Source organism: Anopheles coluzzii, chromosome 2 (assembly GCF_943734685.1).
Source record: "Anopheles coluzzii chromosome 2, AcolN3, whole genome shotgun sequence".
NCBI lineage: Eukaryota > Metazoa > Arthropoda > Insecta > Diptera > Culicidae > Anopheles > Anopheles coluzzii.
Window position 1 is genome coordinate 12,928,190 of NC_064670.1, and position 27,448 is coordinate 12,955,637.

Consider the following 27,448-nt stretch of genomic DNA (forward strand, 5'->3'; position numbering starts at 1 on the left):
ACTAGAATAACCGTTGCGAGAGCTAATTAATTTGTGGGATTAAAACTATATAATACTAACGAACGCGCGGCAAACTGTGTGAAGGGGGGTGACACTCTTTAGTCACAAATTACCGCTTAAAAGCTATTGATAAAAATTACAATAATTTTCGCATTCGTGGTTAGTCGTGGTGGTGGTGATAGTTGGCAAGGCTTTCACTGTATAACACTACATACCCCTCCATGCGTAAATGTAATTTGATCGCAACGCTTTTTTACATCATCGTAATGCAATTAATGATCAGTGGCAGAGAATGCTAATATTATTTGCGTTGGCATAATTCACACCTTCTCGATCGGTTAACAAAGGCGAGGGATGAAACAGAAATGATACGCCCGACAACTGTAATCTTCCTCTATTTTGGCCCAACTTCGGCAGACCATCCAAACGACGGACTCCCATATACACACTACACGCTATGAGAAGCAGACTAAAACGACCGTAAAGTATAAACTAATAGTAGTGTAGTGGTGGCCGCCCCTGCCCACACTGTGTGGGGCCAAAACCATAAAAATACATTCTCTAATCGTCTGCACACAGCGACTGATAAGAAGGAGGGTTTAAAAAGTAACATCAAATGCGACAAACTAATTCCAATTATATACTGTTACTACTGCTACTATTAACTAACTCATTATATCGTAAGAAATGCGCACGTGTACTTTTGGAATGTATTGAACTCTGACGATTTGTAGTCCTCTCGCATTTTCTTTGCATATTTTTTTCCTTTTGCTTTTCCCGTTTTGTAATAGATTATTGCTTTTTATGATGATATCTATATCCGTTTCTTCTTCCTTTAGTTTTTACTACGCTCTGCGACGAGCGGGTTTAGGGTAGTATATGAGCACATCCTAGCCGGGCGCGTGCGACTATAACACTAAGGACACACGACATATGCAACACATGCTCGTTTGCACTGTAAAAACACTGTAAAACCAGTTTGGCAAGTAATGTTGCTGTACAAATTATAAAAAAAAAACAATCTCATTTAATTGCGAGATTTGCTGGGAAGGCAGCACAAATACTAAACATTTTTAAACATAGAGAGAGAGATACACACAGACGACGGATAAAACCTAACCTTTCTAATGATATTTAAAATCGCTTAAAAAAATATATCTTTTGGGTTGCACTTTGAACCTCTTTGCTGGAAAGATCGGGCGAAGAAATTGACAAACCTCGTGCCGTTTTGTTTCTGGTAAAAGATACCGTAAGTGTGTGACCGTAAGCTGCGCATAATTTACAATCTAACAAAGTGCGTACACCCGCGTGGTACAGCAGCTCTCTAATACTTTAATAGCTCTAATATGTAAGTCAGTGCCAGTAGGTCATGAGAACTTAAGTATGTAAGTGTAAAAGCGTGACTGGGCGTACATAACGAACCGAACCTGAACTAAAAGCGACGTTTAGTAGTAATTCCAACAGTGTCCAATATGCGCATACCATACACACTCACACACATACACACACATATCCAGCTACGCTCGAATATCTACTTCTGCTTACTTCTGTCAGCCATTTACGCGGTTGCAGTTAGGAGGGGGAGGGAAGGGGGGATGCATATTTTACATATTTATAGTATTACTTGTTACTTAATTATTTATTTCAAACTCTATGAACTTTTTTGTGAATTGTTTCGCTTGAATGGGGAGCGGGGGGCTGTTTCCTTTCCCCTTTTTTTTTTTGCTTTTTTGCCTTTCTGGCCGATGAGCGTACATGCGGAGTGTTATTGCTGTTAAGTTTAGCCATACCCTACTCTTTCTACTACACCTCACTGCCCGTCTCTTGTCCCTCACCCAAAGCATATTCTTCTGGCACTTTTACTAAAACACATACCCCCCCCTTTTACACCACACAATACGTTTGCGATTGAACGCGATTGTTTGATGTAAAGTTGTAGTTTTTTTTTTGCTTCTTTACACTACGCGCAGTCATTTGCCACAGCACACACGCGCACGGCAAAGGATCGCCCAACTGTTTTGTAAATTCGGCCACAATGTGTGTGTGTGTGTGTGTTTGTGTGTGTGTGTGTATGTGTGAGGGTGTGTTGCTGCTCCGATTTGTAACTCAAACAAATCGCGCATATGCACGCCTTTCTCACACGACTTGCTTGTCACGCATTCGAACCGATCTGCAGTAATAAACAAAAAAAAAAAAAATGCGCACTGTAACTGCGCACGATTTTCTACACCACCCTTGCCCGACGGAAGCGGGTGGGAATAGTTGAAACATGAGTGATTACACAATTGTATATTTATATGAATCGCAGGGAAACAAGAAAAAAAAAACGCTACCGGCTAGCCTTTACAATAATAATAATAATAGTAATAATATTGATAGCTTCTTCTTTCTTTTTTCGTTCCAAAACGATTCTCTCGCAACGTGGGGCGCGCGCACGCTCCTGTGTCTTGGTTGTGTGGTGTTGCACGCCTGCATTCTGAGTATATGAGTGTGTGTGATGCACGCACGGCGCGTTGCAACAACAGCGCATCCTTCTTCACGATCGCTACCACTACTACTACTACTGCCAGTGTAGCTCGCTGTTTTATGGTTATACTCTCCCAGCGGGAGGAGCGAGGCGGGGGGGATTAGAGCAAATGGTGGGAAAAGATTGCGGGAACTGTTGATGATGATTGATGATGGAGGGGGTGGAACAGCTCCCCAAAGCGGGGGAAGCTTTAGAGCAAAAAGGGCGCTCGCGCACACAGATGATGCTGTTGATGGTGGTGGTGTTGGTGGTGATGGGAGAGATGATATTTATACATACATTCCCATGCCGTACAGCGAGCCCCAGTCGACGCCCTGGAAGCTCGACATGTCTACATTGGCCAGGCTGTAGCCCTGGTACGGGTTCGTCAGACCGGCGGCTGCCATCTGGGCGGCGGCCGCGGCCTGCTGGCTCGTCTGCTGTGGGGCGCCCTGCGTCGCCACCGTGGCGCCGGCGACGGACGTCGGGTGCGGTACCTGCTGCGGCTGGCCCTGGGCGGCCTGGTTGGCGGACACGCTCGTCAGCGGATTCACGCCGGCGGCTGCATTAGCGGCGGCAGCGGCAGCCGATGGAATGCTGTATGGCGAGTATCTGTGTGTGTGTGTGCGGGGAGAGCGAGAGAGAAGAAGATGCAAATAAGCATTGAGCACCATTTTGTTTTAACAAGCGTACGGAGCCTTACCTAAAGCTATGCAGTGTCGGAGGATATGTAGTGAAGACTTTGCCGAACCCGTTCTGCAGCTGCATCGCGGCAGCCTGGGCCGCCTGGGCCGCCTGAGCCGCCTGGGCCGCCTGCGCCTGCACCATCAGCGGGTTGGCGGCGAGCGGATTGACCAGCCCCGGATTGCCACCGGCCTGGGCCGCCCCGACCAGCCGGGCAGCGGCGGCGGCCGAGCTCGGAGCGCCCGCACCCATCGGCACGCCCAGATTGCCCAGGATGATGCGCTTCTGGAGCAGCTGCTGGGCGGTCGGTGCGACCGCCTCCTTCGGCTGCGCCTTCTTGCACTCCACCTTCTTGTTCTTGATCGTGTGGAAGTGAATCTCGCACACCCGGTCGACCACGTCCTCGTTCTCGAACGTGACGAAGCCGAACCCGCGGTGGCGCTTCGTCTGCTGGTCCATCAGCATCACCGTCTCCTCCACCTTGCCGAACTGGCTGAAGTACGCCTTCACCTCCTCGGCCGACGTGTCCTGGCTGACGCCGCCGACGAAGATTTTCTTCGTCTTGTTCGACTGCGTCTTGGGGCGGTTCTTCGGCGTTGCGTGCTTCGGATCGATCTTCTTGCCGTCGAGCGTGTGTATCGGCACCTGCAGCACCTTGTCCACGCTGTTCGGCTCCTGGAATGTGATGAACCCGAAACCGCGGCTTCGCTGTGTTGGTGATAAGGGGGGGGGGGGGGGGGGGCAAAGATAGAAGAAAAAGGAAATTGGCATTGCTCAGTATCAGGATCATCATGCTTCCTGCGCATCAGTGTGGGTCATACACCTACCTGGGTGACGGGATCCTTCATGATCAGCACGTCCGTAACCGTGCCGAACATGCCGAAGTACTCGCTCAGCTTCTCCGACGACGTCTGCCAGCTCAGCCCGCCGACAAACAGCTTGCCCGGTGCCGGATCGCTACCATTGTTCGGTGTGGAGCGGCCGGACGAGCTGCCGTTGCTGGCGTTGCCGCCCGTCTTGGCGCAACCGTTAACGCTCGCTCCGTTAACCTGCTGCTGTTGCTGTGCCACCACCTGCTGCTGCTGCTGTGCCTGCTGCTGGGCCTGCTGCTGGGCCTGCGCTTGCTGCTGCTGGGCCTGCTGCTGGGCCGCCTGCTGCTGTTGCTGCTGCTGGACCTGGGCCTGCACCTGTTGCTGCTGGAGCTGGGCCTGGAGCTGCTGCTGCTGTTGGGCGGCGGTCGGCTGGGGCTGCTGCTGCTGCTGCGGTGACAGTACCTGGGCCTGCTGCTGTGACGTTTGCGACTGCTCTCTGTGCACGCAGCGGGAGTAAACGAACACCATATTGGTTAGATACAAGTTCGACGCAGAGTACATGTTGTTGACAAAATCGATGACTGAATAGCACTACACGTTCCGTTTGGTTCTTCACGCTATGACTTCTGCACTACCTATGTTTCTCACTCACTGGTAGTTTGATCTACTGCATGCATGCGAGACATCTTCGCAGTTACTATGGTAACTGTGCGTTACGGGTTACTCCGGTAACGCAGGTTGATCTAGATTGGGCGGCGTATGCCATCTTTTCTACGTACCTCTTCATCTGTTGCTGTTGGGTCGCGGCTACGACGGCTGCCTGGGATGCGAGCAGTGCCGGCTTAAGGGGCACCAGCGTAGTGTGTAGATCGTGTGTGTCCAGAATTCCATTCGGATCGAGTGTGCCGGCACTGCAATGAAAATGGAGAAAACAAAACGAATCATTACAATGACGTCAACTGAGATACATTTTACATCTATTGGCGAGGCTCTATGGCATTTACTAAAACCCGTTCCCATGTTGTTCTGTTGTTGCAGGTCCTGCCCTTGGTGTTCATTATGACGACGGCCGTTGTCGGATGCACAAGCTTCATGCTTTACTGCAGCCAAACCCGCACGGACGTGAGGTGAGTTTGTGCGGTAGTCTCCCCCCATTGTGTGCCGTATAATATTGAATTTTCGTTTAATCGACCATTTTCAGCTTTGACAAGAAAACCTTCCAGTACGACACCATGGACGTAATGGATCCGAAGCAGCGCAAGGTAAGGGGTCAAATTTTTACAAATTTTTACATTCTTCCAATATCGCGTATTCCAATTGCCCGCGCGTTAGTATTATTAAATTTGCTCCAATTTTTTTTTGCGTGGGTCTGGATAATGGTGATCCATAATGTCCAATCAGTTCGTGTTAGAGTTTTGTTGGGTCAGGGCATTAAGTTTTGCCAACAGTCATGGGGAAGTGGTGGCAACATTTCCATCATCTTCACAGTGTATCAGGGATTCGGGGTGTGTGTGTGTATTGATGTAAGCACGTGCCTCCCTCGTTGACCATCAATCACACGGTAGACGGTAAAAAGATTGCAGTGTAATGAACTCGTCTCCCATTTTGCCAAGACGCCAGCACAACAAGTGTGGCTTTATTAGGTCGTTAGCAAAGCTTGATGAAAAATCAAACAATTGCTTACCACCAACATCCAGCAACAGCACAGTGGGTCAATGAAGTTGATCAAGAGAGTAACCATCCCATTTCCTCCAGCTCTTAGAGTAGCAAAATCCCAGACTGTTCATGTTTCTCAACCAAACTAATGTGAAAAGGGATTAATAGACTGCGTGTTGAATAACAACATCGGGTCGGGAAGGGAACGGTAGGCAAGTAAAACGTCCCGGCTCGTTGACCAGTGCACTAGGCCAACCCCCGAGAAAGTGTGTCGCTGGTGGTACTTGCTTTTCTTGTATCGTTCCCCTCTCTAGTTTGTCGGGGTAGGAAGATTCCTGCTACAGTCGGTGCCAATCATGCACCCATATACCGCATGAATTAAGCCGTCAAGCCGCTTCGTCCCAGCCCACGGGGTCATAGGGATGACAGGTGAGAATGGATTTCCACCAAGCAGGCACGTTCGTATGGCCCGGCGAGACCCCCTTTCGCTGTTTAAAAGAACCTAAACCAGACCACCACGACCTGAGCGAGTGGCAGTGGCATTCTAGCTTACACACACACACACGCACACCAGTGGTGCTGCCAGGAAGAGAGGACACACAACAGGTTACAGAAAAAAGGCCGAAGAACGAGGTTACTAACTCACACAGCAATCGTATTCGCTGGCGTTGCGGCGGGCAGGACAACATGATAATTTTTCCCCTCTCCTGCACGCAGCCAGGGGTGTGTTTACCTCTCGCTTTTTTTCCTCTGCCGGACATATTTCGGGCCCTGGCAACCATACTGCTACTTGCTGGTTGCTGGTGAAAGGTTTTCACCCAAGACGAACCACACCAAAGGTTTCGTATGTACGTATGCTGAGTTTGTGTGTGGCAGGGCGCACAATAACGAGTGCGACGGGGGGTGAACCTTTGCTATACCACAGAACTTCCGAAATAGGGCGTTGAACTCGAACCCTTGCAATATTTAGAAGTCGTCCATGTGTGTGTGTGGTGAATTGCTCACACCAGAGTCTGCTGCTGCCAGTGTGTTGGTGAACGCTTGCCATGCGAGAAAAGGGACGAAACGAGGAAGTCCGGATCGACCTAGAATCCGAGTCTGCCGCCGTCATACATTACCCCCAGAGCCGTCGATGTCCGCGGATAAGCGGAACGTGAGGACTCACGATACAGGGACGTCGGTGGTGGTTGTTAGTCCTTACGGTGCCCGTTGCGAATCTGGCCTTTCCCTTTGGACGTTCGCCACCCTAACGGAGCCACCTTTTTTTATCTGGGAAATGCCAAGACATCCCGGGGGCAAGGCTTTTCTGATAGTATATTACAGCAATTGCGCATACAGTTAAAAGCAGAAATTGCTGAATTCTGAGGCACTAAGTAGATAATTGCATTATCAGAAAAGTTTCGGAGAGCTGCAAAAAAAGAATCAGAATAATCCGCTCGTCATGTGCTATCCTTTTTAAACCAGTGGGTGTAGTACGAGAGATACCCGGCAAAGCGCATCTCAGCCCTTCGCTAAAAACGCTATTGATTTTCATCCCTTCGCATTACCCCGGCAAGTTAGCACACAGATGAATCCGAATGATTTCCTCGCCACTCCCTAGCCGTCGTCCCCTGTTTCCCCCATTCTCCGGCAGGCAGGGTTTTGGAAGAGATTTTGGCCAATTGCGATTATCAAATTCCCTGGAAGCCGATGCGTGTCTGTGTGTGTTTGCGCAATAATTCTTAACATTCTAGGACGGGGGAGCTACGGCAAAGGAAACTGGGAACACGGCGACTACTTGCGGGACCGTTTCGAAACAGGGTGACCAGCGTCGTCGTCGTCGCTTTTGACGTCATCGATGGGGCACAATGTCGCAACCAATACAAGCGCACGGGGCCCTCAGCGCGCACACGTTCACAAAACCTCTGGAGAGCTCCGGTCGGTTGGTCTGGTTGGGAATTTCGTGTTCCTTTTTACCGAGGAGCCTGCCAATGTACGCGCGTCTGCGCATGTCCAGCGAGAGAGAGAGAGGAGGGAGCAAGAGGACATTTAGCCTGTACTACTACTAGAACACCACCAATACACACACACACACAAAAGAACGGAGCGCGTGTGCTTGTATGTATGGAGGGATGGTTTTCTTTTTTATTCCAACCCCTAGCAGACCCTTTGCCGATATGCCGGGATGTGTGATGTGCGCACTTGTCGCCCCGAAAGAAGAGGATCCACAGCCCCAAGCACACGCATGCACACGAGAAGTAGTAATGGAGGAATTTTCCGTCCCGAGGTGGGTGTGTCGGTGTGCCGATGTGTGTAGTTTTAATAAGGGGGTACAAAACCTTCCCCGCGATAAGTTATACTTTCCTAGTAGTAGCAGCAGTAGAATAGTAAAAGTATATATGAAATCGGGTTTGGAGTACAGTTGAAAAAGGATATTCAATGTTTCAAGTGGAAAGCACCGTAGCAGGGCAACGTTCCGTAGAAGATGGGATTGAATGGAGTAGTCCACCACCCTCTCTCTCACTCTCTCTCACACACACACGCGCACGCATACGTGCAGGCGAACGGGCACGGGCCAGAAAAAGGAGGGTTTTCGCTGAACGCGTCTCTCTACTCGGTGGGAAAATGGGCGCGTGCGTGTGCGCGCGCTGTGCCGCTGTGTTGGTAGACACAACCGAGTACCGTTTTCACGCACAGGCACAGGCGGCTGTGGCTCGTGTCGTGTGTGGCTGGTGTTGTCATGACACCATCACCACCACCACCACCATCACCACCGGGGAACTCGAGGCGCCGGATAAAGGGAATGGCTGCTCGTGTTAGTCGTTCGGATTGGCTCGATCAGTGCGCACATCATCTCATCAGTAGCGAGGGTGCGCGCTGGCTCTCGAGGGCTTTTTAAACCTTGGGAAAACCTTTATTTCTAGCAGCAGCATTTTGGGCCGCAGTAGCCAGCGAGAACCTTTCTCCTGGTGGGTTTGGTTTCATCCTTTTTTCTTCAATAAAACCCATTGCAGCTTTTTATACAGGCACGGTGCGATGGGTTCGTCGCGTAGTAAGCTGGAATTACACCCGTTTTAGAGGGCAGAGAGCTTAGCCTATGGTTTGTGTGTGTGTGTGTTTGTGAGTGTCAAAGGCTCCCATGAAAATGAAGGAGGAAAAGGCAACTGCGTGTGTGTGTGTGCGGGAGATTTAGAGAAGGTTTTTCACGTTAATTTCATCCCGCAATCTTATCTCATCATCATCAGTGGTCGTTGAAATCTTCTCCCATCGTCCCTTTACAATTCGGGCTGATGGAGAGAAAGAGTTTCCACGACAAGGGCAAAGAGAAGGTGCACACAGGAAGCGCAAAAGCATCGCCAAATCGCGTACTCTATGGGTTGCAACGGTTGCCCACGGTACAACTACTATCGCGCAACCAGACGCACACCTTGGGCCAGTGGGTGCGCGCGCGTTCCCTATCGCCGCCAGATTCCGGGGAACATATAGCGTGGCATGCAGATACACACACACACACAGACACATACGCATGCACACCGAGCATGCCCTAGTAGCGACATCGGAAGGTGGCGGCGAGATACTCGAGACAACACTCTCTCTCTTTGCAGCACACTGCCATCGAGTACGCAGCTAAGTAGTGAGCTATTCTTCCGAACTTCACGCCAAACTCGTGAAGTGGTGTCGGTGTATGCGTGTTTGAGTGTATGTGTGTGTGTGTGTGTGTGTGTGTGGACAGGACGGAGAGGGAGGCGTGTGCTCGTCCTTTTTTTTACGCCGAAGAAGCATCACAGGACGGTTCCATTTTCTAAGAAGTAGTCGAAACGCGGTGCCAGCGAAAGAGGTGCGACCTGACCGAAAGTGTTACCGCTAAGGTCGAAAGATCTTTAGATCTGTACTAACCCGTGGTAGCCAACTCAAAACCTGCTGCCTATTGGGGAGTTTTGAACATCGGTGAACAGTAGGAATAGTTCAGTGAAGGAAGGGGAAAAGGATATTTGTGGCACCAGTAACTGATCGAACGGAACTGCAATTTACTGGAAGTTGGGGTCCACCCGAAGTCGACAATATTGGAGTAACCTGCACAGTGCACCGGGGAACAGATCTGCCGCCATCGCTTACGGGACACAGCTTCACCCCCTAGCAGTCGATGATATTGTCCTGTCACAGCAGTACTTTTTGCCTAGTTTACTGTTGTTTCGGGACATTTCCATCGACGCTAGGGTTTTCATCCGACCATTTCCATCCGTTTTCCGATATGCATCCGACTCTGTGTGTGTCTGTGTGTGTGTCTGTGTGTGTCTGTGTATTGGTGCTGCGCCTCCTGACCTCTCCTGCATCGGACACACCTGACGGGTTTGTGGGGAAGCACCTGACCAACGACCAAAGACCTCTGACGGATTATACACACCATACGTGTCCGCTCCATCGTCCGCTCAACCGCTGTGTGCCAACTTGTGCCCGTGTATCTATGTGTATGTGTGTGTGTGTGCGTATTTGTGTTCGCATGCAGGGCTTTCAAGAAACGATGGAGAGCAAAACTAATGGAGTACACCAAATCCGGCACAACGGATCTTCGTATATTCCTCCCTGCTCGTCCAGGGGCGTCCCGGGGCAATGTAGCGCATTTGTTTCGGACGGACGGCTGGCTTTGCTTCAACCACTCGCTCTCCCTCTCTCTCTTTCTGTCTCTCTTCCTATCTCTCACTCGGTAATTGGATTAGCTGCCTCTAACGTGCCAGACCTCTGTCGAGCGGCACCCGATCCGACGGGCAGATAAGCCCCGAGCCCTTGTGGGCCACTGTGGATTAAGCTCTAGCTTCGCCCAGCAGTGCCTCTCCTTTTGGGGAGTTGGCAACTCAACACACACACCAAGCCAAACCCAAAGGACATGCGATGACACTCAGGGAGGAATGGTGTACGGAGTGGAAGGAACATGAACATGAAAAAACAACACCCCAAAAGACGAAAAAACGCAACCGCTCGCCGAGACCAACCCTATTATTCAAGATGGCGGCGCGAAACACACAGGCAGGCACCCCTCTGTCCACAGGGTGTCATTCGCTCCCGTTCTTTCACACTCGCGCCACACTGCCACTCTTGCTCTCGCTCGCTTCTTCGTCCTCGCACAGGAAATCGCGGAACACTCTCAGTTCGCTTGTTTCGCATGCTCTCCTCTCCCTCAGTTTGCGTTTGCCGTAGATATTTCCCACCCATCGTCATCCTATGGCAGAAAGAAGAAGAAAAAAACGCACGCGCCACCCTTCCCTTTTTTTTAGTAACGTCGAGGAAACAACGGACTCGGGAAAGCGAATCCGCTCGAGACTCTCCGCCGGCCCAGGGTCCTGGATCCTGCCAGGGAAACTGCTGAAGCGAAATGGCTTGTTCAGCGAAACATGTGGCCTCCGGCTGCACCCTTCCCCTTTGCCCTGGCCATCCGAATGCGAGACACAATGGATCTGGCGGTTGTGGTTGAGAGCGACACTCGACCAAACCCTCACGATTATCGATCTGCTGCTGTTCTTCCTACATCCGGTATCCCGGATCCGGAACAGTGCAGTACGCCACCGTACATTGGCACACTAGTATGCGGTGTGTACATGTGCGCGCGTGTGTGTGTGCTGATGGGTTACTGCTAGCGTTTGTGCAAGTATTGCTTGCAAAATCGATTCCGAAATTCCGAGTTTGTAGAATTCTGAGTAGATCTACCATGCTATCCCTTTGGAAGAGGTAATGGACTCCATTCGCGCGAGGATATTCTTCTCGCAGAGCTATGCAGAATCGCTGCCTGCACACAGCAGAACCGGCCCCCGGGCCCCGAGTGAGGTAGAATTATTGATTTCTTCTGCGAGTCAGCGAACTTTTCAGGCGCAGCGAACTGGGAGGGAAAATCCCGAGTAGGATTCATTTAAACAATATACCCGGATAAGATCCTCTGGTCGCGTTTTTTGCACTCAGAGCAATTCCTTCGTTACTGTCCCCCCCGTTGTATGTGTTGGATAATCAGAAGGATGCTGATGTGGGGAGGAACAATCATCCCTAATACACCCTCGGAAATGTACGCCTCGGGCAGTAGCAGCAGCAGCATTAAGCAAGCTCCTCTACCACCGACAAGGAGAGGGAAAGCGACCGTCAGACACCGGGGGTGGAATCGGGTACGGTGCAGGAGATACAAAGGAGAAATGGTTGATTGCGCGTGGCCCTTTAATTGAATATTAAAGCCTACGGATACGCGCACGCACACAAGCAGAGCAGCACGGGCACATCAAAGGACTTTTCATTTCGATTAGCGAACCATCCCTTCACAACCCACCCACCAACACACGCACACGCACAGACACACGCTGTACAGCGCCCTACCGACTGGCACAAAAACGTCGATGCGCATACAAACAAAAATACGCGACCCATCGCGCACGCAACTACTCCCCGCTTCCATGGCCCCGGTGCGAACGCACCAGCCCCCGGAATGACCTCTCTGTCATTGTCGTCCTCTGTTGTGTGCAGGCAAAACCTATTGCCAAACGGTACGCACCGAGACACACGGCACTTCTTCCGTGCTTGGCGGTGTCCCCGTCTTGCTGCGCCACTGGGGTTTTCCATAGAATTAATTATAGGAAAAAGGGAAAGCTCTGCCGCTAGTGCGGCATCCAGTAAACAAATGCCAAACCATTCATCATACCATATCGGCTGGACTGCTGAACTGCGAATTGAACCGATTCGTAGAACTATTCCTGCCACACGACCATGGTCTCCATCCAGTTCTCGGGTTTTCCCACAGGATATGGCGGGACGGCGACGTACGTGGTGGTTGTGTGCGCACAATATAATAGACTTTTATTTTTAGACACACGAACGGACAAGGACAAATTGACGGAGGCTTTTTGGTGGGCGAGGGAAGCGAGAGAGAGGGGCAGCGTAAATACAGCGAGAAATAAACGAACGAACAAAACGAACTACTAACGCTGATTACTTTTCATCATTCGGTTATCTGGAAGAAACATGCGCACTCGGCCGCAGCGGGATCTATTGTATCGACACGAAAAGAAATGGAAAGGAACATTGACCATGCGACACACACATGCACGCACACAGACAGTTCCCAAACGGCAGCACGCCCAAACAAGGACCCGGTTTGACCGGTCAACGGCACCGGGAGAAAAGTGTTCCACACACACGCACGCCCACACAGACACAGCAGCAGCAGAACATGCGCAGAATGGAAAAGCTTTGGCGCTTTCGCCTGCGACTAGACTGGTTCGTGTCCATGCTAAAAGGACACGCTTGGTCCTAGAACGTGCGCGTGTGGTTCGTGCGCTTTGTCGGCAGAGGGCGCCACTCTTCTAGGGACTTTTATGAGCTTCCAGCCTTCCAGCTGTTCGCGCTGTTTGGCGGCAGAGGGCGTGTTAGTGTTTTGTACTAAAATAATAACCCCTCAAAAGCACCGGGGGAACCACTAAGCAGGAGCAGGTATATTTGTGCAGGATATTTCTCCCGTTGGCTTTTCCGCGGGCGCTGGTGTGCTTCTTCATCCCCGGGGCAAAAGCCCTCCCTTGTAAGCATTATTTGCAATGTTGCAATGCGAACTGTCGGTGCGCATCGTTGGGCTGGGCCTTCGGGGTTGCCGCTCTTGCGTAACCATGTTCGCGATATAGACCACGGCAAGCTCACACTTGACAGAAAGACAGAGGGTTTTTTTTGCTCCTTGTTTTCACGTTCGAGAATCCATCGGGGGCAATATACACATTCTGGCGTCGCAGATTATGCTTCAATAAAAAAAAGGAAAACCCCCCAAAAATCCATTACCGCACACGCAAACAATGTTTAATGTATGCGGCACCCAATGTCTCACGTTCTCAATGCCGTGAATGGTTTTGTTTGTGCCTTTTTTTCACCGCTTCACCCTCTTTCTGCCCATCGACGAGACACGGAATAGTCAAATCAAACAAACAAATAAATCAAACTATGTAGAGCGTGTCCGTTCCACCAGCAGCAGCGACAGCGTTTGATCGATACAAAATTCGGCAAATGGAGCCACAAAAACAAACACATACACAAACAACAACAAAACACGCTGCACTGATAAAGCAAGCTAAAGCTAGAGGAGGAGACAAGCTAGAGGGAAGCGAGAAAATGGGGACAAGGTGTACCACATCCCACACCCCCGCTTTCAAAGCATGTCCTTACGTAAATAAATTCTGCAAAGCGTATCCTACTAATCTAGATGTTCGCAGCCGTTCGTGAATTGTCTTGCTAAGCACTAAACGCTTTTTTTTGGTTTTTGCTGCCAATGATGGTCCATTTTCCTACCTCCAAACTTTTCACACATTCTAGCCACCTTCTTAAGGTGGGGGGTGGGGAGAGAAGTCTCTACACTAACCCCTCCGGATGAGATGGGTAGAACAGAGAGAAGGATCCTTTTACAAAGGTCCGGGGCTCCAAAAGTTTTTCCTGTGCGACATGACATCAATAATCCATTCGATCCATCCGCTGCACCGTCCTTCCGCCGTTTCATTAGATTCTGTTCCACTTTCCTCACGTTTGACGCGAGTAGAACAAAAACAGAACAAGAACAACGAAACAGACGGTACACGTACGCACAAGGGGCAACCGGAGGAAAGTGCTTTTGCAAGCGCGAAAAACGATGTGAACTTTGATGAAAATTTATTGCTATCCCGCACACACACATACTTGTCATTCTACTACTGGTTCTCTGCCCATTTATTCTCGCAGTTCCATAATAGGGCCGGGTGGTGGTGTTTTTCTCCACTGGGTGGCGAGAAGTGGCGGTGGGAAAAATAAAAAAGCTTAACATATTTCTTGTTTTGCGAGGGTTTTTTTTTTTAATTTTGTTTCGCTTTTGCCCTCTGAATTGCTGACCACGCCACAACACGTGGGCAGTCCGTAGTAGTAGTAACAGTAACATGGTTTGGTTAACCTCAAAACGGCTTCCCTACCTCGTCCTTCACAGCACCCGCCGCATACAAACAGACACACTACCACCATCATCATACGCGGCCCCACCGATTATGATGCGGGTGTAGCATTAGTGTGGGGAGTCGTGTGGTGGTCCCCACATCACCTTAACGCACCACCATAAAACAAAAAACAATCGAAATAAATAATAAAACATTGGCAATTGAGCAAACGCGGCGCGCAACCGAAACAATCGCAAGCGCACACGCAAAATAAGGAAGAATGCGAGGTGGTATGCGTGGTACTACTACTACTATTACTACCTCGTGAAATCCTTTTCACAGTCGGTACGTACCACCGACCAACTGTATCACAAAGTAGTGGCCATATTTGTGTGTCGTCATTTTACGCTTGCTTCCTCCTTCGCTCGCTCCATCCACTGCGCAATGAAGGCAAGAGGAGGACACAACACCACACAACCCAAACCGGTGTGCTATATCATTTCATTGCACCGACGTAGCACCCCGCCATAGAACTTCCTGCGCTTTGCTACTATCGATCACACTACGAAAACGTGTGTCCTTCTCCACCCCCCCCCCCCCCCTCCCCTCCCCCCCAGTAGGAAGGATACGGCCGGAAGTAGCGGCGACTTCTTCGCTGGTGTATATCCATCTCGTGATTGCAGAAGCGCACACACACACGCGCACACGCACACGTACAAAGAATTTCCACATTAATGACAATGGACGGAGGAACCACCAAGAGCCACCACAGGAAGGTAAGGCAACGCTCCTCCCTTTCGCAGCCAAGGAGCAAAATAGATAAGACTTTGCACTGACGCCGCCATATCCTGTTTCCGTTGAACGGTGGAAATCTTACCGACACCGAAAGCAACACAGCAAAAGAAAAAGGCGCACGAAACGAAAATCAAACACCCATCTCTTTGGCAGCGTGTGCAAAAAAGTGAAGGTTGGAGCTGCCAATTCTGTTTTTTCTTCTTCTTCTTCTTGCCTCTGCCCTTCCTGCGGAAAAGGGGGAAAAAACGGGGTATGTTCGGCATTTCCCTTACTTGAGGCTGTTCGGTTGTTCAGTTCAGTCTCTCCCGGGCAGGATGTGGGAGCTTTACGCTTTTTTTTGTTTGGTTGCTGGTTTACCCAGACATTGTTGGCTGATTTTTTCTCCCAGCTTCGACAGGCCCACGCTACTTCTGACCAGCACGGACGCTCAAGCACGAACTGTTCGGCTGCTGTGCTGCCACCATCATCACCTTCATCATCATTACCCAACACAAAAAAGCTGGTGGAAAGTATGCCCAAGAAAGACGGATTAGCTTAACGATAAAGACGACCGAGCGTTTTTTTGTGTGTGTTGTCCTTCGGGTTGAGTGCAGATAAGGGCCCCAAAGGTAAGGGACGCGGCGGCCCAAGTGCGCACACCTTCCAATGGTTCCACTTTTCCCTTGCCCCCCTTCCTATGTCCGCATCATCTTGATCCGGTTGAAGATGATGAACGGCTACTAATTCGTCAACATCTTCTAGCGCAGTGAGGAGGTGATTTTTCCCTTTCGCTTTCCAACTTTCCCCGGGTGTATATCGTATATCCGCTGTTGGATTTGGGATGATACTTTCCCGGGCTATCTTTCCTTTACATACACACACACACAGATAGACACAAAAACCAACACCCAAAGCCGCAGGATTCTTGGCGCAAGTGTTTCGTTTCAAGTCCATCTTGTGTGTCCGCTGTGTGACTTGCATAATGGCCTGACTGGGGGATGGGATATATTTACGAATATTGTTTGTATCAGCATAATTGTATCCTGTCGAAAAGTTGGGTTGACCACCCATCATCCCTAGCTCTCTCTCTCTCTCTATTTCTCTCACCATAATCTTAGCAGCGGAGGGAGAGATATGATGGTGCGGGCGATTATTTATGGTGCTTTATTCTCTTTAGCAAGCGCCATAAAACAAATCTCTTCCTGCCGTGCGAGCGTTCTCCCTCTCTCTCTTTCTCTGTCTCCCATTCTGGACACGGGTGCAGCCACCGTTCAGGCCACTTCTAATCCGCGAAGTGGCGGGGGCAATATTGGTGAAGGATAATCAAAGTATTTATTCATCGCTTGATCGATAAACAGGATTATGCAATTATGTTAGCGATTGTTGTACAGCGAGCGGCGGGGGAGGCGCACGATTGTAGAAGGCTCCAGAAAGAACCGGGAAAACCAGTTCTTGAATGCTCGGGATGTTAAAAACTTTGGGGTTTCCGATTTCGGCAGAGCGCTACGCGCGAACAAGTCCAAATGAAAACGATTTTCGTCGAAACTGGAAAAGCTTTGCATTTTGCTTTGCCTCCCGGTATCTTCCCGCGGTCGGCAAACTTCTTCCATGGGTCGGGGTGCCGCCCGTTAGTATGACGAGGGTTGACACTCGCACCCAGCAGGATATACCACCTGCCTCAATTCGCGTACGATCCCCCAGCTGTCAAGCAGCATTAAGTTTTGTGCGTGCCAAACGGCTAACACGACCACGACCCCGTCCCGCACTTCCATAATGATGTTAGCCAGCGAGACCGAGCGAGATGCAGGAGGCTGGAAGATAACCATTCCTTTTGCTGGAGTAAATTCCCTCAACATCTATCACCTGCACAACCGATTGCATTTCAAAACGGGGCGGATACGAGGCAATAGTTAACGTTTTTTTTATTTGCACTTTAAACCCCTCAAACCAATGCCTGAGCTTTTGCAGGTAAAACGCGTAGCTTGGCTTCATAAATGACAGCGTGAGTTTGGCATTTAATTACATTCGCAACAAATTGGGGACACCCGCCCCTTGATTTGGATGCCAGGTATTTAATAACATTTCCATACCCAACTTTTTCCCTGTCCGCGTTTCTGTTCGCTATTGAGGCAGCTTTTAATTAAAGAAAAATGTATTCACGAAAAAAGTCACCACCTCCACCACCAGACCGTTTGAGACACAACTGTTCACGCACACGCACACAAAGGTGATGTATTTTCAGTGTCCATATCCCTGCTGCAGTGTTGGGGCAAAAATTTAATTATTACAGCAAGGAATTAAAACTTGGCTGGCGAAAATAAAATGTAAAAGCAGCAATACCAGTATCCTGAAGTATGTCAAATGTTCCAACAATCTATTCTCTGCCGCCCCCGAGATGATTTTGAGTGAAAATCTAACTCAGGTTTCGCTGAAAGGCACAATTTAAGGTTGCTTCTTTTTCAAGGTGGTAAGATTTAAATTAAAAGTGTTTTTTTTTTCTTTCTTCGTTTTCATCACATTGCAAGCTCCTCAAGCCAAAAATAGAACGGAGAAGAATGCATTCTTCCGAAACTGTCTAGGCGTAAAAAAACATCATTGTGTGTCTTACGAGCGCTCTCCGCTTGAGGGAGGGAAGAAGCTTTCTGCTTTGTTTCGCGTGTAATAGCCATTCCTTCAACCCCACACAGCAAGATGTCAAGCGGCAAAGTTAGTATGCAAACAAAACCGAAAAACTCCTGACACTCATCCCACACGCGCGGGGGTGGTCGTGAGATAAACAGAACCGTAAAGTATTAGTGCGCCTATGTGTGCTGCGTGTGCTCACGATTTGTACGCGCGGCGACGCACTGAAGGTGAAGGAGATGTACGCATTATTTCACATTACGAGCAACCCGAACAACATAAGCTTATGTTTATGATCGTTTCGCTATTCGAAACGGTTGGGGTGTGTGTGTGACGAAAACTGATGCTGCTGCCTGCGAGCTCTCTGTGGTCGTCGTAGTTAAAGCCTTCTCTTGGAGGGGGAAAGAAGCATGCTAGTAGAGAACGTTACAGATTGTGTATGTGAGTGGAGAGGGGGCAGTAAGATGCGGCAGCGAAAAAGGGAGCAAAGGGTAAGAGAGAGGGCCAGAGCCCGTAAGAGGATAATGGCGTTCGGCGCGCCCAAGGTTCATCCCGGCATATCATCTGATTTACGATATTAAAAATTCCACCACCAACGCAAAGCAAACAACGCTGGCAAAGGATATGCCACTGGGAAGGAGGGTGTCTGTGCGGGCGTTCGAGTGCATGCGAAAAGTGTTTGCACAAACAAATAAACATTGCACACACACACACACACTCTCTCTATCTATCTCTTTGACTGGCACTGGGTGAAGTAAACGAGTGGTGGAGTCTCGACTAAACGTCAATATGTTCTCGCCACTCGGGATTGCGCTTTTTTCTGTAAAACGGTTTTTGTGCGATATTAGCTTCTCGGAAGTGGAAAAGCTTTATTTGCAAATAAGAAAGAATCCTTCTTCTTCCTTTTTTTGTCTGTTGTTCGTGGAATGAAGAGGGGGGAAATTAACTTCCATTCAGGGTGGCAAGTGAACTGCTAAACCATCAGCAAAATGATAACGCGCGCGCCCGGCTGACGATTCGAATATGAAAGTGATTATGATTTTCGCCGGAATCATAAATCTTCCCCCTACGCCCCCGTTCGCCGGGGAAGATCAAATGGACGCATCTTCCAGCTCAATGGCGTCCGATAATGTAAAAAGCGGCAAGCGTAGAAACGAGCAGCGGTGAAAAGGCCCAGCCAACCGTAGCCGAGGACAGAGGAGTGACTAATGAAGCTTTCCTTTGGTTACGGCTTCGCTTTACGGCGGTTACGGCGCTCCGGCCGACTACAAAAGAGTTCAATCATTTTCGGGCAACCCATTCGGGCGACGAAAAGAAGGTTACAAAAGTACGTCAAATCAAGTGCATCTCCTTCAATAGATAACGCTCAGACGATGCGGATGAGGGCGATGATGATGATGCGGTGCGCACTGTTGATGATGATGAAGTGGTAAATGTTTGCTTCAGATGAAAGGTAGCTCACACCGATATCCTTTTCGTGGCAGCTCTCTCTCTCTCTCTCTTTCTCTTTAGGCAATGGAAAACCCGATTTTGTGCCACCGGTTTTCCTCTTGCTGTGTCTGTCCGCGCTACATTTCCACACCAAACCAAGCTTTGGGTTGTGTGAAATCGCTTCCGCGTGCTGTCCAATAGGCGGCTGATGCTGCTGTGTTATCCTGACCCACCGCCAACCGGGCCCGACCACACCGTTCCCGTTTCGGGAGGTGGCCTTTTTGGCCTCTAATCTGTGCCTGAACAACCACCGCCGCCATGGCTTATCTGAACCACTCCGCAATTGTGTGCCCTTTATCGCGTTGTACGCAAGCGAACCTTTACACATGGCTCGAAGCATACTACAGTTACGCAAGCCCTCCCCCTCCACACACACACAATGGGGTAGTGTTCTGATAAAAAAGCGGAACGTGGTGTGAAAAAGACCTATTACACATTCCCGACCGGGTGAAACGTCTTTCACATTCCGCGTGGGTGTGGTGGCTGGATGGGGAGGAGTAGTACGCTTTTATTGTCAGTTTTCAATAGCTTGCCCGTCACTCCACACCACACACCACACCACACCATGCTCTGGAAGTTGGTGAACTTTTACATGTTTCAGCCGAACATGAAAAACATCCTTGAGGGAAAAATTGTCACCCGTACACCAGCGGCGGGAGGTGTAACATTGGGTGTTTGGGGGTGGCTTGGGGCGAGGAATATTGGCTTGCAAAGTTTGACGCTTTCTTTGGCTGTCCTTTTTGGTGCTGCCGAGAGCAAGTTTTCCGCCGGTGAAAGCTGCTGGAAGTAGACTCAGCTGGCACACGCCCGGGACGATGTTTTGTGCCTTTGTGCCGTCTTTTTTACATGCAGCAAAACTTTAACTTTTCCCCACGGGGCCAACAACACTCTCCCGCAATTCCGCTCGGCTGGTGCTACACACTTGCTGCTGATGCTGCTGCTGCTACATGCAATTCCAGCAACGGTGTAAAAATGAAGACAAGATGACAGGCCACATCTACGTACAGGAGGTGGGCTCAAAGTGAGGTGCTTCAATTCACAACTTGAAATAGAATCAGTACATCCGATGTCGCATGAGCTCTCATTCTAGTGGGAAATTAATTTATTTTCTTTTTCCTTGCCAATCATCATAAACATCCTGGCAAAGAAGCTCAACCGTAGGCCTCTCTGCCTACTACAAAGTTAGTAAACTTTTGACAATAAAGTCCAGCTTTTAAATGCCCATTACAAGCGTACCTTAAACGCCTGCTAATGCAAGCTTAACATACATCCATTTCTTACTTAATTGTGTACACAAACAATTGTTGTGTCTCTCTCATGCTCATCATCTTTTTTCCCCGCCACGATTTCATACGATTGCGTGCGATAAGGATGTTTATTGTCCGTGGCGTTTTAGTTTTTCCAAAGCTGAATAAAATGAAACAGAGAATAGAAAACAAAACAAAGTACGATTTGATGAGGTTACATCCTACTTATGACCGCCTCGGGGGACTGGCAGGACGCAGCGCCAGCCGGAAATGCCGGACGCTCATTTAGCCGGGTGGCGTTGCGTCACACGAATGATTTGATGGGAGTGATAAGACAATAAAATGAAACTCAACTCAACTTCTAATCGTTTGAATTAATTCCCCCCCGGGGGTGAAGTCGTGGCACGAAAAGACCGGGGATATGGCCGCCCTTTGCCCACCGGGGTAAGGAAGCGACCGCACGGAGAGGTGGCATAAGCGTGACATAATTGTGTGTGTGCGATGTCCTGGGAGTGGATTAGTCTGCTGCGTGTTTGTTATTGTGTAATTATGAGCCAAAAGCCCGAGGTGATGTATCAAGCAGCAGCAGTACCTACCATCGAACTGTAGCAACATAAATTGGACTTTTTCTAAATGTGATTATTTAACGCCTGGATGTATGCAATCGGTCACACATTTTGCGCTTACCGTCAAGGCTGTGCCATCAAGTGCCGTAGCGGAACTTTTACGTGCATTTCAGTATGCTTATTCGCACACATCACCATCATTTAACGCCAGCTTAAAGGCTACTGCTTTGGCACGCTTGGCACGCGGCTCTCCAAAACTGTTTTACGTATCATAGTTCAATGACTTGTACGACACATACACACACACACGATTTAGCAGAATAAACACCACGAAGACGACCACGTCGTCCCGCACTCTGGGGCACTGGTTTCGTGTCCACACACACGCGGCGTCCACCAAATCAGCGTCGCTCTTCGTGTTCGTCTTTATGATTTCGCAAAGGCACGCACATCTTACGACTGGCTCTCCTCCTTCTTCCTGTCATTCGCACGAAAATAATGACGTGAGCAGTGTGTGGCATGGTGGTGGTGATTGAGGGAGGTGCGGAGTAGCCACCAACCAGCCACCACACATAAACATAAACAAATTGATCTTGAATTGAAACTACGTGCCCATGGGAAACGGCTAACCTGCGTCTCCCCCGGTACAAACGCAAGGACGTCGTGTTACGTTCTGCCAAGGGACGAGGTTTTGGCCTTTGCATGTGGTCATAGATTCCTTCCCTACCCATTGCTCTCCAGGCTTGAGAGGGGGAAATAAGAGAGACAGAGAAAGATGAAAAGCGAGAAGGGTAGATTAGCTTTCCGTGACCACACTTGGGTGGTTTTCCATCGTGGGAATCGCGGCGGGAAAAAGCGAAAGGACGTAATGTAGTAGAACATCACCGGAAAATCACTAACGAACGTAGGGAACACACACACACTCATTGCCACAATAAAAGTTACTACTGGGAGGGGGGGGGGGGGTCCGGAATGGGAACTCCAAAATGAAACGATTACAGTGAGCTGGACCGGGGGAGGGGAAGGTCCTGGCCCCGAACATGGACTCCCCTTGGGACAATGTTAAGCAATGCTTCAACAACCTTCCGAGGCATGACGAACGCCGATGAGGTGGGGTGCTAAGACGACGGTTAAGGAGGGGAGGGAGGAGGTTGTTTTCCCCAACGATTTGCTCCATCAAACACAACACGCAACCGTGCTGCGATAGTGCAGGACTTTTACCACGGGGGGGATGATGATATGGACATAAGATTTGGCGGTAGGGGGGACAGCGAGGAGAGAGCAGGTTCCCGCTCATTAATACCATAATGTTCAGCTGTAAGTGAAAGTGTGGCGTGATTTGCTGCCATCGATTTGCTCTACATGATGTGGAGCAGCAGGGATTGTTGTTGTTTGCCTTGTGGGAGATACAACAACTGTTCTTACAATAACTTTGCTAAAAAGTAAGCGAAAAGATAATGCACAATTAATGAAAATAGTTCAACAAAGAATGCTTAAGTCTGTTGTTTTTTTGTCTAACAATAAGTGAGCGTTAACAGCAAATGATAGTGCAATATTGCAAGCACCTGACAGAGGCCTGAGAGACCTGAGAGGCAGGCTACTTGACCTGTTTTTTTATTGCCAAAAACCCTTCCCTGTTGCCGTCCAATTGATAATCATTCAAATGCGGCGAATCCGTTGCGTTGATTGCGTTAAAACACAGCGGGGCAGAACAAACAATTTACTGATTTTGGTGGCGGATTTTTCCGACATCAAAAGCAAACGTGTATAGCATTTCATCGATTCTCCCACTTCAATTAAACGGCCGTCGGTTCGGTGCTTGCTATATTTATTACACCGCTTTCGCATGGTTCGACAAAAAAAACATATTTACATACGCCGTGTGCATTAACATTTGCCCACATACGAGCAAAACGCAAAAATCCCTTTTTTCCACATCTCAATCGCCAATAACATCTCGAGCCCAAGGCTACGGTGTAGGTGTACGGAGTGGAGGTGTGTGAAAGGTAATGTGAAGTAATGTTAATTTCATACAACCGAAAAACCCACAGCCGGGGGTTACATACACCACGCACATTGTCTCATATTTCTACTTCCCTACTCCCCCACAGAGCGCTCATAATTCGGGGTTTTCCGATTTCATCGAATACAAACACAGACGAAGGATTACGTTTCAAGTCGCACAGCACAAATGAAATTTGCACTGTGAGCCAATTAAACTCTCCCACAGTGCCAATTATCACAACCGAGCTGGGGTAGGGAGGAGGCACGTGCTTGCACCTGAGGCTGAAGGAATGAAAAACTGATGTGTCCTCAGTTGTGTTTTCCTCTTGCTGCTCCGGAGGAAAGGGGAATAACATGAACCAGGACCGGTCAGATAGACAGCCGCCTGTGCGTTGTCGGTCTATCAACGCTTCCTGCGCTTCCACAATTTTAAGTCCGTTTAATTTTCATCCTCTTAAATTATTCATACCCCGAATTCCAACAGCACGTCATCATCGTCGCCCGAAAGCACACCTCCTCCTTGTGGTGGGTTGGTGGTACATTAAAAAAAGGGTGGTTAGGGAGCTACGGGGAGGGCAAAATATGATGCCTACGGAAAACAGTAAGCTTTTGGCACGCGTATCGCGCGCATCGTAAAAAAGGGGCGAAATCACAAGGCCCTCATCATTAAAAGAGACTCCCGTCCAACCACCACCCACTGCACACTACACATCCTCCCCATTCCCCTCTGCCTTCATCGCACGTTGCTTCCTGCGAGGGCAACACAAAAACCCGGCAGTGTGACTGTAAACGAGTTGTTTCATGATTTCTTACCCCAAAAGAAGAAGGAAAGTATACATAAAAAAAGCGGTACGGGGATACATTTTATGCTTCTGTCTTGAGGCTTCTTTTTTTAAGTGACAGATACAAAAAAACGATTTAAAAAATGAAAGATAAAAAGGTTAAGGGGTTAAGCCTGAATTAAGACCAACGTTACAAAGACTCGTTAGAATGGCTGGGATCAGGGGATGAGACGAGGTCGGATCGTAAGATTAGTCGGCATATTTGAAAAGTATTTGTGCAAGCTTTGCAAAAGCCGGTACCGTAGGGCACATACGCGAATATTGAAATGCGCCTTTTGCAAAAGCCATTCCACTGGGTAAGGATCGCTAAAGTATGCACAAAGCAAAACTTTGCGCACACACAGCGCAAACAAGGCGCGTGTCAAAAGTAATCGTTTGATGCTGCTCGGTGTGTGTGTGTTCGAAATGTCATCCCTAATTGGGTCTCGATTGTGTTGATGCCTGGCGTCAAGGAAGCAAAGACTCCAAAAACAGGCACAGGCAGGGCGCGCGCGCGCATTCAACAGGCTTTACGCTGAAAAGCATTCATCAGCAAAGATATTCCGTGCTGTGGCTGGTGATGGCTGGTGTGTGTAACGGGTTGGGGGGGGAGTTTTACATTAATCCTTCCATTACTTGTCAACCCGTGTGCGGCTCTGTGAGCGAACGTTTCCACAAGGATGTGCATGCTCCCGGGTGTGTACGTGTGTCCATCCGTTCGGACGTGAGTAAAAAATTAAAATCCAACCCCGGCGTGATAGGTCCACAGCGAGCCGGGGGGAGCTTTTGGTCTATTCCCCCCAGCCCGGGATGCTGAGGAGATGGTACATGGAAAGGATCTTTACTCTGAACCTGTTGGCTTGGTGGGGAGATCCCAGTGTGCGCGTGTGCGGAGTCATGGCGGTGGGTTTGAAAAGTGCTCTTGTCCACAAGCATCCTTCTTTAATCCTTCGATGGTTGTGCCGAGACCGTCACTTGCGAGCACACACACACACACACACACACACACCCGTGGGATGTGAGCACACACAGACGAGAATAAAAAAAAAAACACGTGCGGACGACATTAAGATTGGATGTGCAGTCGGACGGAGTCGTTCGTGCGGAAAAATCACTCAGAAAGCTTCTTCCCCATGTCCTTCATGACCCCCGTGCGTGTGTGTGTGTGTTTTTGTGCGCAGCCAAGCACATATCTCATTTCGCCTTTCGGAAATTGATTGTGTGCGTTTGCGCGCGTGTGTATGTGCGTGCTGTACGTAGATATCTCTCACTGATTGCGTACGTCACGCTGAGCGGAGAAAACAATCTTCCATTCTACAGGGATAGCGTTGTTGTTTTATGTGCTTGTTGCTTCAGCATTTTCCATTAACTTCAACGAGGCAGGCCTAGCCTAGACAGAGGCAATAAGAACGGTAGCCAACCTTGCACAACAACATGTTGCTTTGACCCCGCAACACACGAAATGCAAATAATGTAGCAATTTTACTTGCACAATTGTATGCTGCTGGAGCAGGAGCAGCCGCCTGCCTGTTTGCGGAGTTAAGGTTGACAGTTTTCCAAACCACGGCTGACGGCGGCTCGAGCTACCTGCCTGCGTATTGGTGTGTCTCTAGCTCTCTGTACCTGGCATGCGGTCGGCCCACAAAACTGTTACGCTATTCCGTCCCCGAAACTGTGCCTTCTTGTGCAGGTTTTTAGCTTCCACTAGCGCTACTGACAGTGCGGATTAAGAACCCAGTAGACGTTGGGCGCTCTGGACCGCAAATTAAGACTTTAGCATAGTCTATATTCCAGCGTGTTCGTTTTTCCCCAGACAGTGCCGAACATATATTAACATTAAGTGTTGATCGATTTAAGAAGTATCGGATTTGGTTCAGAGATTATAGCAGTCTGGGACTTGGACAGGTAGTTTGAAGATGGATTTTGTTACGCACATTGCATAACTATAGGCGTTTTGTCACCCCAGAGTATGCACTCTGCTTCACGAAATTGCTTTTTTCAATTTTGTTTCATTTTTTTTTGGGTAGCCCAGTGAAATCGAGTCGTGAAGAAGAGTTCTTTGTGAGAATTACGCTCATCACTGTTCCGCAATCACAGCCTAGAATTCATTTGGCAATACCAACCACCAGTTGGCCTCATTTCGCTCCTGCCGATAAGCGTATGCCCTTGCTTAATGACAACGGCAAGCCAAAAAAAAAGAAAAGAAAAACTTTTCCCTATCACCAAAACCCATTACCCACAAAGAAATTTGCTATTTTGTTTGCTTTCGGGTAAAATAGCAAGAACGAGCACACTCCCACACACACATACACATACACCCACACTTGCGTGCTACAACGCTTCAAAACTATTCCAAACAGTTGAGCGAGAGCGCGGACACGCGGACTCGTGCTGGAAATTAAACATTCACCACCGTGCGGCTTGGCTGGCTTTTGTACAGCGAGTGAGTTTCCACGCGAACGTGCTTTCGTGCTGAAAACTATCTTTGCTTTTCCACCATTTCTTGGTGACCTTCCAGCGCTGGTTCCAGCGGTCGGAAGCGCGTTCACCTCCTGCCTGGGGTTGGAGGCAATAGATTCGACTGATTTTCTTCTTCTTTTTTTATCCGTTTGGATATCATTTGCCCGCTCCCCCAACCAGGGTGTGACAGGGAATGGAAGGATGGAAGTCGTGGCACATTGCATTGCCGTTTTCCCCCTGCATGTATTTGCACACATACCAAGTTCCGCATTTTATTGCAGTTGCTCGGTATTATAATCATTGCTACTGATATTTAGAGTGGGTTTTGATTTTCCCCCACCCCGACATGTTCAAGTCTCACTTTTCCTGTGCGACTCTCTCTGCAAAGAGAGAGAGAAAGAGAGATACTCTGTTTCTCTGTCTCTCTGCTTTTCTCGCACTTGCTATCATTCGCTAATGAGCGCTACAGTTTTTCCTGCCAAGGGCCCACTGGTGCACCGATGTTTACCGAAACAAATGCAGCTCATGTGTCCGGTGCGCAGTCAGTGTCAGTTCTTTTTCGCGTGGGATGCACGGAACTCCCTTGGGGGGTTGGTGGGGGCGCTCGTAAACATTTCCAAATTCTGTACAGTACAGGCAGAGCGCGATAAGTGAAAATTATTGGCCCGAATTTTGGCACTTTTTTAATACACAAACACTTTCCGCCCCACAGTGTAGTCAAGCCCTGCGCTGCCGCTGCTGTTGGGCCCTTTCTTTGGGAAACTAATTTTGTGCAAATGTTTATTGATATGCATGCGGGTTGCTGCTTTCGCAACTCTCTCGCCCCCGTACAGCACCCCCAGGATACGTTTGGTTTGACATGTTTATAATTGCATTCCAAACTCCTCCAAACCAGCACACTTGCTCGCGATGTG

General features: G+C 49.1%; 3 protein-coding genes across 8 annotated transcripts in view; 1 reads left to right on the forward strand and 2 right to left on the reverse strand.

The window, feature by feature from the left end:
* LOC120950146 (protein takeout-like) overlaps positions 1-27,448 on the reverse strand; it is a 216,006-nt gene that overhangs the window by 136,092 nt on the left and 52,466 nt on the right. The window lies entirely within an intron of this gene.
* LOC120952483 (uncharacterized) overlaps positions 1-27,448 on the forward strand; it is a 58,148-nt gene that overhangs the window by 21,117 nt on the left and 9,583 nt on the right. The window contains exons 4-5 of the mRNA XM_040371840.2: positions 5,041-5,129; positions 5,204-5,264. Coding sequence (XP_040227774.2) covers positions 5,041-5,129; positions 5,204-5,264 — 150 coding nt within the window. The remainder of the gene's footprint in view (positions 1-5,040; positions 5,130-5,203; positions 5,265-27,448) is intronic.
* LOC120952479 (RNA-binding protein Musashi homolog 1) overlaps positions 1-27,448 on the reverse strand; it is an 89,069-nt gene that overhangs the window by 8,068 nt on the left and 53,553 nt on the right. For all 6 annotated transcript variants that reach the window (XM_049606060.1, XM_049606059.1, XM_049606061.1 and 3 more), the window contains 4 exons: positions 4,782-4,913; positions 4,018-4,498; positions 3,210-3,898; positions 2,807-3,118 (listed from right to left, as the gene is read on the reverse strand). In XM_049606060.1, the coding sequence (XP_049462017.1) occupies positions 2,807-3,118; positions 3,210-3,898; positions 4,018-4,498; positions 4,782-4,913 (1,614 nt within the window). The remainder of the gene's footprint in view (positions 1-2,806; positions 3,119-3,209; positions 3,899-4,017; positions 4,499-4,781; positions 4,914-27,448) is intronic.